Source organism: Xiphias gladius, chromosome 21 (genome assembly GCF_016859285.1).
Source record: "Xiphias gladius isolate SHS-SW01 ecotype Sanya breed wild chromosome 21, ASM1685928v1, whole genome shotgun sequence".
Taxonomy (NCBI): domain Eukaryota; kingdom Metazoa; phylum Chordata; class Actinopteri; order Istiophoriformes; family Xiphiidae; genus Xiphias; species Xiphias gladius.
Genome location: NC_053420.1, coordinates 12,267,820 through 12,283,282, shown reverse-complemented (window position 1 = coordinate 12,283,282; position 15,463 = coordinate 12,267,820). Strand labels below are relative to the sequence as shown.

General features: G+C 41.5%; 1 protein-coding gene across 1 annotated transcript in view; it reads right to left on the bottom strand.

The window, feature by feature from the left end:
- Positions 1–13,503, bottom strand: part of kif5ab (kinesin family member 5A, b) — a 64,096-nt gene extending 50,593 nt beyond the window's left edge. Inside the window, exon 1 of the mRNA XM_040116211.1 lies at positions 13,375–13,503. Within this exon, the coding sequence (XP_039972145.1) occupies positions 13,375–13,503 (129 nt within the window). The remainder of the gene's footprint in view (positions 1–13,374) is intronic.
- Positions 13,504–15,463: the final 1,960 nt, after the last annotated feature.

Sequence of the window (15,463 nt, the reverse complement as noted above, 5' to 3'; positions counted from 1 at the left end):
GAGAGAATTAAAAACAGAAATAATCAACAGAAACTGTGAAAATCATTGCTGGTGGGCAAGGAGTAACCGAAGAACAAGACAGAGCTGAACATAACCAATAGAAGGAAAGAACGGTAGTGAGGAGAAGTGGTGAGAGTAGAGAAATTAAGACATATAGTCAGCATAAAGAGCATCAAAAAGAGAGACCTAGAGAGAAAATTACAATCAGATCGAAAAAATGACAGGTGAGGTTGGTCGACAACATACACCAGGAAAAACAATCGAGTGAAGGCAAGAAAATGAGTTAAGAAGAGCCAGGAAAAGAAGAGGGAGAGGGATGATGGGTTGAAGCTGTTGAATTTAGATGGGGGTCTGCTGGTTGACAGGTTTTAACACCCTGGGGACCAACGAGTCCCCTCTATAACCAGGGGCTTAGCACGGGTCTCAAAGACACATATATACAGTGTACAGACAAATTTAATTCCTGTACCTATGTCTGTATCCAAACAATAACGTGCCATGAAGGCACCAACAAGTCTTCTGAGCTAAATCGCAATACAGGTTGTTTGTCTGTGCTGTCCAAAATGTATATGAGGCTAAAACAAGATCAAGAGTCAGTACTGCGTGTGTGTGTGTGTTTGTGTGTATGCTGTTTAGACATTTCACTCAAAACCACAAATGTCAACCTCGTGGTGGCACTAGTAAAAAGACAGGGCATCACCAAAGTTATTGGGATACATCACCTGAGAACCATGAATGTCTGTCGAAAAGCTTTGTGCCAGTCCATCTAATTCTTGTTGAAAGTTACTCAAAACCAAAAATGTCTGCTGCTGATGGTGCTAGAGAAAAAGTTGTGGGATTAGTAGGATTCATCCTTTGGGGCCAAGAATATATCTGTACAAAATTTAACCTTAGTCTGTCAAGTTGTTGTTGAGATACACCAAAGCGGTGGACGGACAGACTGACCAACCAACAAACTGCAATCTTTAGACCCATGTTGCTAGCCTGGCTAGAAATGATTCATATGAGCGATTTGTCACCTGCCACTTAGATGGTTGAAGTGTGGTTAGGTTTAGGCAACTGAAACTGCTTGGTTCAAGGCATCCTGCAAATTTTTTGTTTGTTTGTTTGTTTATTATTTTCGTATCATAGGCATCAAGGATACGCATGATGAGTTTGGTGAGAAACAGTGAATCTTAATTTTGTTTACAATATAAAACTTCAGGTGGCATCTCTAAGGTTAAGGAGAGATAATGGTCATGGTTAAAACAAATCAGTCAAGGTTAAAACCAACCCTGACAGCAGTCTCCTGTGTCAAAGTCATCCATTATTTCCAATTTCCTGCCTGTGATGCTTTACAGCACTTATAATTACCTCATGCTATATCCACCTCTGCTTCTGACAGACGACAGGCATTATTCACATGGCCACAATTTTTTCTGATCAGGACAGTCCGATAGGTGCAGTAACAATATCCGCAAGAAAAGGCTAACACAGAAAACAAAACAATCTGCATATAGTGATTACTTGTTGACTGCCAATAATTTCTGAGAGGGAACAATACGTTCCAACACAAACACACACGCACATTGAGCTTCCATTCAGTGAGCTTTAACTCATCACGTCCTTCCTCACCGTCTATTTACAAACCAAAGCGACCAACCCACTAACCGGGAGACATATAGCTAAACGTTTTAAAGGCAGAGCTGGATGAGATGATTGGGCATGTGTTCCTCCTCCTCCTACACAATGGTGGGCTGACAGTCATGCGGGCAGGCAGCTGCTCATTTTTTACTCCATGGTTCGTTTGCAGTGGTTTGGTGTTGGTGTGTAAGCTCGACTGAGGACAGAGGAGGAAGAGGAGGAGGGGTCATATTTTCTCTTATCTGACTCTGAGCGCGAGAGTGTGTATGTGTGTGTGTGTTTGTGTGTGTTTGTGTGTCTGTGTGTCTGTGTGTCTTTGTGTTTGCGTGTGCGCGCGCGTGTTTGTGTGCCTCGGTCTCTGTCAGTCTCTGTATCTATCTCCCCCTCACACTCATCAACTCTCCCCTCTCTCCTCACACACACAAATTCGACATACAAACATAGTGAGACTGACAGGGGAGAGGAGTACAGGCTGCCAATGTCTGCTCCATCCGTCAAGCTAATCAGGCTTCGAGCCCCAGATAACAGCATCATTAGTGATTTACTCGACAACTGAAAATCTCTCAAAACTGCAAAGCTCCAGTCACACAATATTACCAAACATTACTGTATTTCCTAATTCACTCTCCTGACAAGTCTAAACAGAGTCAACTGTGCGCAGTGCCTTGAGGGCAAAGCTCCTCTCAGTGCCTCAGATATACAGCAGTGAAGACGAGTCGAGATTCACCGGTGGTGGTTTATTTTTCGAGTTGTCTTGCAGCTATCTTGCACTTATCATAGCAATTTTTGTATCTGTTTTTCTTAATCACTAGCTTAAGGAACCGAAGTTTACCATCCAACATTATATTGCTAACATCTCATCTAATAATTTCACTTATTTTCCTGCGTCTAGTTATTTATTAAAGATCCACACAGAAGTGGAGCAATTACTCCCCCATCAAAGTGAAAAACCCTGCATAATTTATAAGGATGAGTGAGGGGGAAAGGGAGACCAGAGGAGTGGAGAACTGAGGGATGAGAAGATTGGGTTTTGTTCACTGAGTTTCAGAACAGAAAATGGGAGGAAAATCAACCTTCCTATGGACGACAGAAGCTAGAGAAAAATAGAGATTTAGAGCCACATCGGGACTGAGTTCAGGACAACGAAGACAGAGACGAAGAAAGACAGTGACTGAATGTAAATCATGACAGATGAACTGAAACGGCAGCCAGAAAATTACAGAAATAATAGAGACTGATAGTGAAAAGACAGAATTAAACATGCTGAAAATATTCTTAGTCTCTTAAGCTTGTCTGCAAAATGACACCACTCCAGAAGTGCCACCACAGCTCGACCTGCCTGTCTTGTAGGGCTGGGTATTAAACCTCACTGCGCCTTCAGTCCTGACCAAAAAATTTCAGAAACTTTCAAGCACTGAAAACTGGTGTTAAATGCCTATTGTTCACAATCTTGTTTACTTATTTTGGATCACATAATTCCTGATTTTAATCCAAATTTTGACAGTTGAGTTTCAAAGTTAATTCTTGACCTTGGAAACAGCAGTTGACAAAACAATCTCACCCCAGGACATTTAAAGGACATTTAGTAGCTGTCCTTTAAATCCTTGCTTGAAGTTTGTTTGAAATACACTTATTTGCTTTCTTGCTGAGCATTAAATTAGAAGATCGATAACAGCAGCCAGTTAGCTTAGCTTAGCACAAAAACTGGAAACCAGGGGAAACAGCTAGCGCGGTAAATCTGCCTACTACCACCTCCAAAGCTCACGGCTAGAAGCAGTGACTTCGTGGAATCTTGTCGTCACTTGCTGATTGCCAAACGACCTGCTCCCTGTTTCCGCTCGTTGTGCTAAGCTAAACCACCCAGCTGCTGGATTCATATTTATCATACATACATGAGAATAGTATCGGTCTTCTCAACTAACTCTTGGCAAGAAAGCTATTAAGAGTATTTCCCTAAATGTTTGTCAATCACTACTGAGATATCATATCGGCAAAGTTTGAAATGATGTCCAGCTCTACTGTCTTCCTTGAGTGCAAAAGAGCTAAGCTCATATACACCCAGGAGAGGCCAGAACATCCTCTAAGAGCAGAGCACAAAGAAAATTACATCCAGTTCAAATAGACTGGCAATGTACAGTATATACTGGACAGAGACACAAAGGGAAAAAAAGAGAGTGAGGGAAAGAGCAAGAAGAAGAGAGGGAAGCACTTGTCAGCGATGACAAAGATCCCTCATCTTCTAAGTGACACTTTGACTGTTCCAGTGCTTGCCTGCAATGTCAAGTTTGATTGGGCATCCAGCCTTCAAATGCCTTCCAGTTATTTATGATATATATTTATAGATATCCCACCAAAAAATAGAAATGCACCTTGAGAAAGAAATGAGATATCTAAAATGAATTGGGATCAGCGACCTCAGCCTGGCGCAAAGAGCTTCGATCAGAACCTGAGACAGTCTGAGAACCCCGCTATTAGCTGTCCTCTATCTCGAAGGGAATATTTGATGTCAAAGGATATCTGAGGTCTTGTTGACTCGCGGTTGTTATCTCCATTTCAGCAAACAACCACCTGCCTTTAGCTCAACCTGTGTATTGGCAAATCCAGTCAAAATTAATTCACACAGGATACGAGATTACTCCTGACAGCAGCTTAGCTGTGTCTGCATAGCTCCTGCACAACAGGGAAAAAAGCCAAACACATTTAGCATTCAATGCTGAAGAAATCTTGTTTTTCAGGCAGCAAGCTTACCTTAAAAAAGCATCAGGCCTAAGTGTTAATATAGCTCTGAATGTGTAAAGGATGCCAAACAACACTTACAAATGCCCCCCCCCCCCTTAGTATGCATAGCCAATGCATCAGTTTATCACAAGCATAATTTTATCTGCATGTTTTCTTTTTAAAACGGGGGCCTACTGTTCCATTTGTGAAAGGTAATAGCGATATTCCTCAAAATTTCCACTAACGCCCAACTTTTTTTGAGAGTGGAGCCATGTTAAGAAAGCAAGCTCTCAACTGAGGCACCGATTCCTCTCTACCACTAATTCAATTAGTACAGAAGCCTGTGAGCTAACTGTACTGACTGAATTTAGTCGAGAAGTAATGCTCCGATAAATTGATAACGCAGGCAACTTATAATGCAACAACCCTAGACATCTTTAGCTCTGTGGCAAATTGAAAACAGAGATTATATGTGGTCCAGGTCCACAGCTCCAATTAAATCTGAACCCAGAGCCTCGACACTGGGACTGACCCCCCAAAGCACAAGTGCCAGAGGAAGACACATGCGGTAATGCACCGACTATGCCAACGAGCTGCATCGCACCAATGAGCCCTGTTAATGACCATATGTGGCAGAGACATAATAATAAATTGGACCATAAAAGGGTAGGATGGAAGAAGCTGAGGAAATGTAGAAACATGAGGACACGTTTCTGTTAATTTGTGTATGCTGGCCCAGATTGTTACACGCAGTGAAGGTGGGGCAATAGCAAATGAAGCACCCCAGGAAATCGTAGAGACGGTGATTTAAATTTGCCATAAAAAAATCAACAACACAGTTATGGGGATTCTCTTTGTAATTCAGTCGCAACTAATAACAGAGCTGTGCAGAGAGGTCATTTAAAAAATAAAATTGAATTGAGAGAGGAAAAGGTGGAGTAACAGACAAAAAAAATCAGTGTTGTAAATATCGATGTACTTAGCAACAAAGAAACAGCGTCATGGTGCTGTAGCCTGAGGAAGGGTTTTCTAAAGTCTGGGTTGGGACCAATCGTGGGCCATGGAGAGATTAAAATAAGCTTCAAATTAATGTTTGCCAAGATTTTCCAAGTCTCTCATATATAATGTAGTTTGAATAAAATCCTTTTAGATGAATCTATATCCAAAACAGTAAAGGAGATTGTGCTTGAAAGCATGGCTCCCTTGAGAAAGAGGTTGGAAAAAAACAAAAAACAGTGACCTACAGTAGATGTCAATGTTCTCAAGTGTCGGTTCGATAAACTGAACTCTGATTAATTGAGGGAAAGAGAAGTCCTGGGCTTGCAGAGGGTAGTGATATTCCTTTCCTCTCTTTGGGATTTCCTTCCCGTGCTATTAGCAGACTAATATAGCACCAACTGCTTGGGGTCTTGCCATGTACATACACGTGTGTGGACATGTGTGGTTGGTTACGATGTACTGCCCACACACGCCGGCAGCAGATACGCAGACCCGGCAGCATCCTGGGAAGGGTTGTGGCTAATGAGGAGAGGATGCTCCATTAACGCTCCCAGGAGCTAAAAGCCTGGTAGTGACAGCCCACTTCTGTCATAAAGGGAGAGAAATGGGCACGAAAAGTATTGAGGAACTGGCACAAGCTTATCTAACCCTGGCACGCGTGCATGCTGAGTAAAAATAAAGATGAGCTGAAGGGACTGGCAGCTAATATCCTGTTGAGTGTGGCTGCTGGCTAAATTGGTGTCGGTATAATGTTAATCTCAGGGAAAAGATGTGAGGGAGAGCTGGCAGCCCTTATTGGTAAAGGTTGCTGGTTGCTAGACTAGGTTCTCCACAGTTTAAAGTGGGACAAGTTAGGTGTAATGTATCGGTGAAATAAAGTTAAATGAATCTCAGCAAGTCTGTCTCTCATTTTGTAGATCCTCACACCTCACAAGCAGGCGGGCAGGAAGTAAACCTCACGGAAATCACTTGATACCTTAATATTCAGTCTCCTGATTGACAGAAGCTTCCCCCTTTAAAAAACACCACCATTAAAAACAAGCTAGAAGCCTCTACTGAACTTAATGAGATGACAGACAAAACTGAGCTTCTTTTCCCACATCTTCCCAAAACTTCTGCTGAGTCATGAGGAAATGAGCAGTGGATTCATTACTCCATGAAATACAGCTAGCCAGAGTAAAAGTACAGTGAAGCTTGTATTGAGGAAGAGAGAGACAGAAAGGGGGAGAGAGAGGGAGAAGCTGAAGTCTTATCCCAAGCGGTAGCTGCAGAAATGAGTGCAGATGTTGACCCTACACAGCAATCCCATTACACTGTCTAATTGGATAGGGTGTGTGCACTGCAGTGATAGAATTAGAGCACTAAAGCATGCACAGGGGGTGGAGGAGCAGGGGAGCCCTTTGGACCTCCATTCCTGATTCTGTTTGTTTTGCAGACATTTAAAGCCATTGCAAAGAAATATCCTTGAGGAGAAACGGCTCCAACGGAACTATATATAACAAAAGGTGTGAGAAAGGTAGATTACTTTACGCGGTGCCCGACATGCACTGTCAACATTTGTTTCAACAACCGCTGTTTTCCGCTCTTATTTTCTACCCCGGTGCCTAATCAAGAAAGGGATAGGAGAAGAAAAGAGAATGAGTTCTCAGCCATGCACGATGTGAGTAGCTGCCGCAGCCCCATCAGAAATCAGACAGGCATCTTAGAAACTAAGTGGCCGCTGATGAATAATCGGTTAATTTTTTACAATATCACATTCCTATTTTCTGCAACAGTAGCACACCATTTGATCTCAGTTCATTTTCATGAATCTCAGAAGGAGACTTTAAGTGCCTTCTTGTGGAAAGAGCAAAGCCCAAATGAGAACTGTGAGCTTCAGTGCAAAAATATACTCTCTATACATCTCTGTGAACCTTTTGACAAGGCTGTTCTAATCCTCTATTCTTCCTAAAAATGTAAACAAGGTGTATTTTGCAGCTGTGACTACAGCAGCCATTAACACCATGGAGATTCTCTAGAAAACAAACTGGGGAACAGCAGCCAGGGAAAGGTAATCCATAGAATTATAAATGGTGTGCAGAAAATAGGGAATCAATAGTTCTTTAATGCGCACAATTCAATTGAGTTCACTAACGTCGGTGGAGGGACCCATTTCATCACAAACAAGATAACCCTCCACACTATCTATCATAGTCACCCAAAACAAAAAAAAATTAAACATTTCCATATAACAGTGACAAAGAGGTCGTTGTGGAGGCCAGGGACTTGATGTAATGAGTTTTAAAAAGTACAGTCAACACAACCACACGACATACATACACACAGACACACACCCACTCATACCCCGAGTCTCAGTCTGACAGGATAATGGCTGACAGTTTGAGTAACACACATGAAGCAGAGATTTTGTTTTTAAGTTTTGGTCCAAAATTAAATCAGCCTGGCCTTGCTTTGAGATGCAGGCTCATTAAAATGTACCTCATATCTTGGAAAATAATTGGCCTATGATAAAAGGGACCCCACCGTTTCAGCGATTACCGATAGTTTAAGAGACACTATGGAGTAAATTCACTGCAGCGATTTTCATCTCTTCACTCTTGCTTGCTCATAATAGTTATGTTTAGAAATGAAGGGGGGTCTAATGATCTGTGTTAACAAGTTGTGTCATACTCTCTTGCCCCCTTAAGTTAAACTCTGCCCAAGTGTGCAGCTAAAAAAAAAATCACAAGGGTTTGCTACGATGGCAGCCAAATGATCCGTAAAATTATTTGATTTTGGACAAAGGGAACGAAAATGATGCTGTTTATCCTCTCGGGCACTTGTAAGGATCTTAAAGCTCTTGCATCTTAAGAATAATAAATGACAACAAACAATCATAGAAGGAATACAGACACCTAATTCATACGTTATTATCATATACTGCCAGTGGTATGATGCATGTATTCATACAATCTTTTTTTAATAAGCCAAGCGTGTGCTCAGTTCATATGGTACTTGCATGTGATATCTATATGTCATAGTCTGCAAGCAAAAATTCCATATCCTGCTGCCTTCTGAGGCGGCCATGATAATTTATTTATTCATAGAACTGGATCCAAAGCGTGATTCATCGTGGCAGTCTTTTTGCCTGCCAGAAGATTAGGAGGGACAATCTGGCCCCTGTGACGCTGCATTATTCCATACAGTGAAATACTAGAGACAGCTGTGTCACTCCAGTGTGGAGCAAACACAAAGACCACGCTTTGGGGCAGTGTAGGCTGAGTATGGTTATTACTATCCCATAGCCACAGAGCCCTGTGGGGCTCCACAGGTGGCATGTGGGATGAAAAAAAACATGAGAAACTAATTAATAATAAACACATTCATTTTGTGTCACACAGGTCACACAGGTAGAGACATATTGCTGCTGTCATTAAAATTCCTCATGGGAAAAATGGCATTTCAGTGTCTGAAAGTGGTTCAAAGAGCTGCTAGAAAACTGTCTCACTTGTGGATGTGCAGCAAAAGCTTTTCTTTTGCTGTTTCAGTTCAATACAAGTGCATTTCTTTTATGATCAAATATTTGCTGTATTACTGGGGTCAGGTTTGTTTGAGTGATCCTGCTCAGTACTCTTGTGTTTGTGCTACTGCTACTGCGACTTCTTGCTTGTTGCACTACTGTTGCCCTGCTGCTCGAAATATGGCACTGATTCCTCACTACTGGTGTAAAGTGGAAGGAGCATGGGAGATCTTCTATTATGGTGGTGAAGTCACCAAACCTCAAGTTCAAGTTTATTCTTCAGTATGAAATGAAAGCCCAAGTTCAAGTCATTGATGTCTGAGTCATAACTAGTCAAACTGAGTTGAGCTCTTTGTGCTCAAGTTCGTGACCAAATTGAGTTTAAAACTAACCATAAATAGATATTAGCAATTTAGCACATACAATCACCCATCTCTGTAGTTCCCCTTGGCTTTATGGAGTGTTTTTGCATCTTTTAGCTCATTGTTGTGATTTTATGGGTCACTACTTTTCTGTTATGATTCAGATTAGCCAAATTTCCAGCCACAGCAGGAGGCTGAGAAAATGCTCCAACAAACCCGCTATATGCTACCTGCCCAGTAACAAAGGGGCGGACAAAATTTGCAACTAGCGAGTGAACTGAGTGGAGGAGCAGTTAAAGAGCCAGATATTTCCCCCAAGAGTTGATGGAGAGCAAAACATACTAGTGGGGAAAAACTCTTAAAGAATGCAAATGTTTCTCTGTGTCTGCTTGATATAAACCAGCAACTGTTTGCTCACTAACCACTTTACAAAGTGATATGTCAAAGTTGCAACAGGAAAAAGCAATTTGTGCTGCTTTTAAGTGAAGCTATTTAACTTTTAAAAGATGAAATTACTCAATCTTTCTCCTACAAATTAAAAGTGGATTTCACAAGATGTAAAATGTAACCTTGCTCAATTCAGTACAATTGGGTGTTTTGCTGCTACAAGCTTAGTTCATCTTCTACGACCAGTAGCCTATGGAGGCTTAGAAAACTTACAAAGATAGATATTGCTGACTAACATTTGTTACAGACTATGTACTTGTGCCGCGGTTACACAGCGTTTTAGCCTGTCAGAAATAAACTAATGAAAATGTCCGTTAAGTAACTGACTCAATTGACTTTTGGGAAATGAAGGGAAGTCAGTGTGCCATTATCGTGTAATTGCCATTTGTGGTGACAATGCTCACAGTTCAACAAATGTTACATAGTTTTACTTTAAGTAATCCTTGTTAGAATACATAAAAAATTCATTTGTTGCATTGAGAGCAAAGTAATGAATTAAAAGAGCAAGTTTTGCATTTGGTTCATTTCTTTTTTATATATATAAGGTTGTTATGTTGTTTTCCAAGGTGTTTCTGGCTAGACTGCAACAGCAGAGCCAGCCATATAAAAGCCATATCTGTCGCTGACTGACCGACTGACTGAGTGATGAAGTTATACCAATGGTTGGCCGGCCGAGTGTTGGAGTTTCCCCATTGGCCCTTGCTCTATCAAAATTAACTGGTGCAAACAGTTTCTATTACGTCATCAGGGGATCGTTTACAGGCAGTGTTGTCAACTTTGTGTGTTTGTCGCTACATTTACCAACTTTTCACACCCCTTTAGCTACTTTTTTTTTCAAAAAGCACCTCGTTGCAGATATAGGGACGTTTTGGACAAAACTTAGCTACATTCAATAGAAGAGAGTCGCCACTATTGCCATGCGAGCGCAGGGTTGGGCTTTCCCTCCACAGGCATACCTCTCTATGCGTCTCATTCAACTGACCACACGGCAGCTGACACAGACTTGAATGAGCTTCTAACTTTCTCTGTGAGTGATGATTTTACAAGTCACAGCACAGCCTTAGTCTTTAACTTATGTGTATGCTGATCTTGTCAGAGGACAAAATGGAAAGGGCTCGGAAACTACTGCTGGTTAACATGTAGTCTTAATGAGGGGCGTTTCAGTCACTATTTCATACTTGTACCGTTGTCTGTCAACAGAAACAGAAAAACATGTAAATGAGAGCAGCTTTATTGGGAATTCAGCTGTATTAAATTACTGAATGTGTGAGCACAGAGAGTAGGAGAGAAACAAAAACAGATAAAGGGCTGAAACCAGCTGAATGCAAATACAACTTCATCAATTCAGAGCACACCAATATACCATCTTCCCCGATCCTTAATCTCTCCAATTCTCCTCCTGCCTGCCACCCAGGTGCAGCCGAAGCATCACTCAACAACTCAAATCATTGCCTCTGTCAGTTCTGGAAGTTGCCTTCCTTGAGCAGGCGATTGTGGGGCCATCAGTGCTGCTCAGATGCAAATTGTTTTTATGAACCGTCAGAATGTGAGCAGTTAGTTGTTTCTACAGGGTCGCTGCAGCATGCCTGCATGCGTGCCGGCCTGATATTTTAAATTCTGATCCAATCTGAAGACTGCAGCATATTCAACTCTCAGGAGATACATGTATTTTTACAAATTCCTCTGAGAGTATTCCAGAGCTACGAGAGAAGGAAAACACACAATCTGATTACATTTGCACACCTACCAGTCCCTAACATACTACAGGCCTCCAAAGTAATTACATGCACTAAGATGAAAACTGCGCAAATGCTTTTGTGATGACATTCATCTAAAAAGAAAGAAAATTGAGGGACGGTTAGTGCATGAAATGTCTGGAAACATAAGTACAGAACTGCACGCTTTTGTTTCCAGACATCATCGGTTTTGAAGGCTCCTGCTGCCATACAGAAGTGTTGGTAGGGAACACCAGCAGTGCAGTGTGTATTTTTCTCTTCATAGTGATAGATCACAGTTCCCTTAATTGGGTAATATGATTGCACTTCGTTTCCACACACAGTTTCAAACTCTCATCATCTGTAAGCTAATATAACGTATACATTTCCTGTCTGACACATTGTTGTCTAAATGAAACATAGGCAATGACGTCATATACATTTTTTACATTTTTTAATGTTTTTTTTTTTTCATTCAACTGCTGTCTTAAAAAAACACCCAGAATACATTTACAGTAAACACAGCTGCCAAGATTGATGCAAGAATAAATGATTTCAAGCTGCTGTAATGCCAACCTGCCATCCTCAGAGAGCATCAAAATAACGTGCCAATGAGCCTTCAGTCTGCTTGTGGAAGAAATCCTACCGCTACAGCCAAGGATATACGGTCTGCCCCAGCAATGACATCTTGCATTTCAACGTGTGTGTGTGTGTGTGTGTGTGTGTGTGTGTGTGTGTGTGTGTGTGTGTGTGTGTGTGTGTGTGTGTGTGTGTGTGTGTGTGTGTGTGTGTGTGTGTGTGTGTGTGTGTGTGTGTGTGTGTGTGTGTGAGTGTGTGTATGCAGGTGTGTGACAACAGAGTAAGCCAATAGGGACTTTCTGCTGTCTTCGTCATCCCTTGAAGTCAACCCACGGGCCAAATGGGTGTGGGTTTTTCTCTCTCTTTGTGTGTGTGTGTGTGTGTGTGTGAATGAGTGAGTGTGTTTGTGAACAGGAACTGTTTTGTGGGTGTGAAACTCACACATACATTTTAATGTGTCTGTACATGCATGCATGTCAATTTCTGCATACGTGTTTGTGTACATAGTAGTGTGTGTGTGTGTGTGTGTGTGTGTATGTATTAGCCTTGGCCTAGATGTGCTATACAGCCAAACAACGATAGCATTTCGCACTCCTGCAGGCCAGTAATATCGCTGAAATGTCATTGGTGAAGAGATCACAGCCTCTGGTATGTATTCATCAACCTGATAAACATTTTATAGTTTGATTCATTTTCATTGCTTCTCCAAAGCAGTCACAGTAATCATCAGCTGATATTGATTTTGTACAAAGACAAAGCCAAGAATCATTTACAGGACAAAAAACAACCCACGGAGCATAATTATTACTCTCATTATACCCGCAGCACCTGATAATTCACTGGTGCATCATAGGCTGTCTGCAAGAACCATCAACCACATCAATCAATCCTGCATAATTTTCTTAGGCAGGAAAAACACTAAAGTCCAGCAGATCAATCCTACAGGAGAAACCAATAATAAGACACAGTGTGGGATCACAAAGGTGGGGTCAAGATCCATATTCAGAAGCTGATGGGTTTTTGAGTTCTTCTTATTCTATCACAATGTTGGCAAAGCTCAGGCGTGCAGAATTTATTTATCTTGTGCTGAATTTCAAAAGGAAAGAGGTGACGCTGGCAAAATCATCTGAAAGACATGATATGAGTGAGTTCCAGTTCTGCAAGGCTTCGCCTAAATGACCGATTTTGGGAAGCATCTGTGCCTTTTAGTGGCAGCAGCACACACCTGAATGATGCAACATGCTGATCAGAATATTGATAGGTGCTATACTTAGTTTGATCCCACCCAGAAGCCTTTAAGCTTCCAGTCTTGTCTGGCCAGTATTTCTGATGTGTGTGCAAAATGAAAAGTGTATCCCTAGCGTTAGCTTTCATAGACTGCATGGAAAGGGGGGGAAAAAAAGAAAAGAATGGATGGTTAGAAATAACTTACCCCGAGGATGACAGTGTCTTCTCCTTGAAATATTGGGATGAACTTATCTCCGCGGATAATTTCGGACTGGTTCAGTGGGCGAAATCGACACAACACCTTGATATTGCATTCTGCATTAGCATCAGCCATTGTGGGGAAAAAAAAAAAATTGTGGACGCGCTTCCAAAAGAGAAAGAGGGATTTATAAAAGATTTAAGGTAAAAAAAAATAAAATCCCCGTGCAATCTTTTCCCGTAAAACACCTGGACGCAGGCTGAAACCGTCGGCTATACACACATGTAAAGCGAGACTGGCAGGCGAGGCATTTGGAAGAATGGACTACTACGAGTTTGCTGAGAGACTACAGCCAAATTCATTGAAGATTTTTTTTTTTTTTTAAAGAAAGAAATCCCGTTTGAGAGTCTTCCCTGTTTAAAACCCCCTCAAACCCAACTCGGGTGCAGTTGCGCGGCGGGCAACAAATGGAGAGTTGTACATGGGGAGTACAGTCCACACCGGTCCGGTCGGCAGTGTCTGGGTAGGATGCAGGCTCCTCAGAAACATGCCTTGCATCACTGTCACCCCTGTTCTCTCACTGGGGGCGGGGCGTGGTGAAGCAGCGACTCAAATCCTCTCTCATCAGCACCACTGAGCGGAGGGACCGAGGGGCAGGGAGGAGAGCTCCGACTCCGTCTTTTATTCCCGCTACCGCAGCTACACTGGCTCCGACGTTGGAAGTTGGGAGACCTTTAGCGTCCACCAAATTCCAGCAACTTGCACAAAAGCTGGAAGTATTGCCAGCATCAGGTGAGATGCTCTCGGTGGCCTGTAGTTGTGAGAGTTGAGGAGGGCATCTCTTCGTTCCAGGTCTGCGCCAGACTGGTCGCCATGGTAATAATGTTTTGCATGACTGGAGAGTCCTGTGGGAATCAAAGGCTCCATAATTTTCCCCCCAGGGATTTAAAGGGCTCTCCATTGATGTGGCACTGCACTGCCATGAAGTTGGGGAACCAGCAAGACAGATCACAAAAATAAAGATCAAAGTCGAAGGTATCCTGACTTGTAGTACCTAGTATGGGACAATTTTTTTTTTTTAATGCTGGATTTTGCTCTTTCCAGGATGAAATTGTGTCTTTCATCATGCTTTCCCTGCCTGGTAATTGCCAAGGTTCTTCAAACTCCACCATCCAAGTTTGTAACACAGGCATTCTCTAATTATTTTGAAGTCTAAAGTCCAGGGTGATGAGCCACAGAAGACATTACACAACTGTTTTCACAGACTTAATACCCCTCATGATGAGTAAATTTAAATTCAAATGTAAATTTGGTGGTGTGTCCCTTTAAAAAAAAAAAAAAAAAAACACCTCACCTAGAATGTACAAGGCAAGAACTATAGTAAGATTGAACAAAATGAATTTACCGTAGGCTTAAACTGAAAATGAATCAATTTGCATTTTAAATTTTAATGAGAAGTGTGATAATCCAACTCTGCATGTAACAGACTATACCCAAAGAAATAGACCACAATGTACAGAATTTTGTGTCGTAGCGCATGAGATTGCACTGTAGATTATTGGGTTTACGTTGCCACTGCTCTTTAGATTTGTTTGCTTCTAATAATATTTGCTTTTGACGACTGGTACCATTGTTCTTGAAGTAGCCTAAAGGTACAAAGTAGAAGATTAATCTAATCAGGTGATTGGTAAGGCAGTAGGAGCAAGTTGCTAGAAGTTATGGGAAGAATCATCGGCATGTCAATGGAAAAAAGCGGAGCTGATTTCTCCAAACATGGTTTCATTCATTCATAAATCTGTGACAGCTGGTCAAACATGCTTCCCAATATTGTATAAAAGACTTCTAACAAGTTACCAATTCATGTATGACACTACTGATGCCATTTTCATTGTATGTATGTTAAACGTAATAATATATAATGTACAGTATGTTACACAATTTCATTAATGAAAAACCACTCCCTACACTGTGCATGTATTTTCCTTGCAGTAATTAAATTATTAAAAGACATGTAATTCATATTGCTATAAAATATGTTTTCATAGTATGTAACAAATATGACATAGGGAAAAGAATAATTTTTAATTAAAAACAA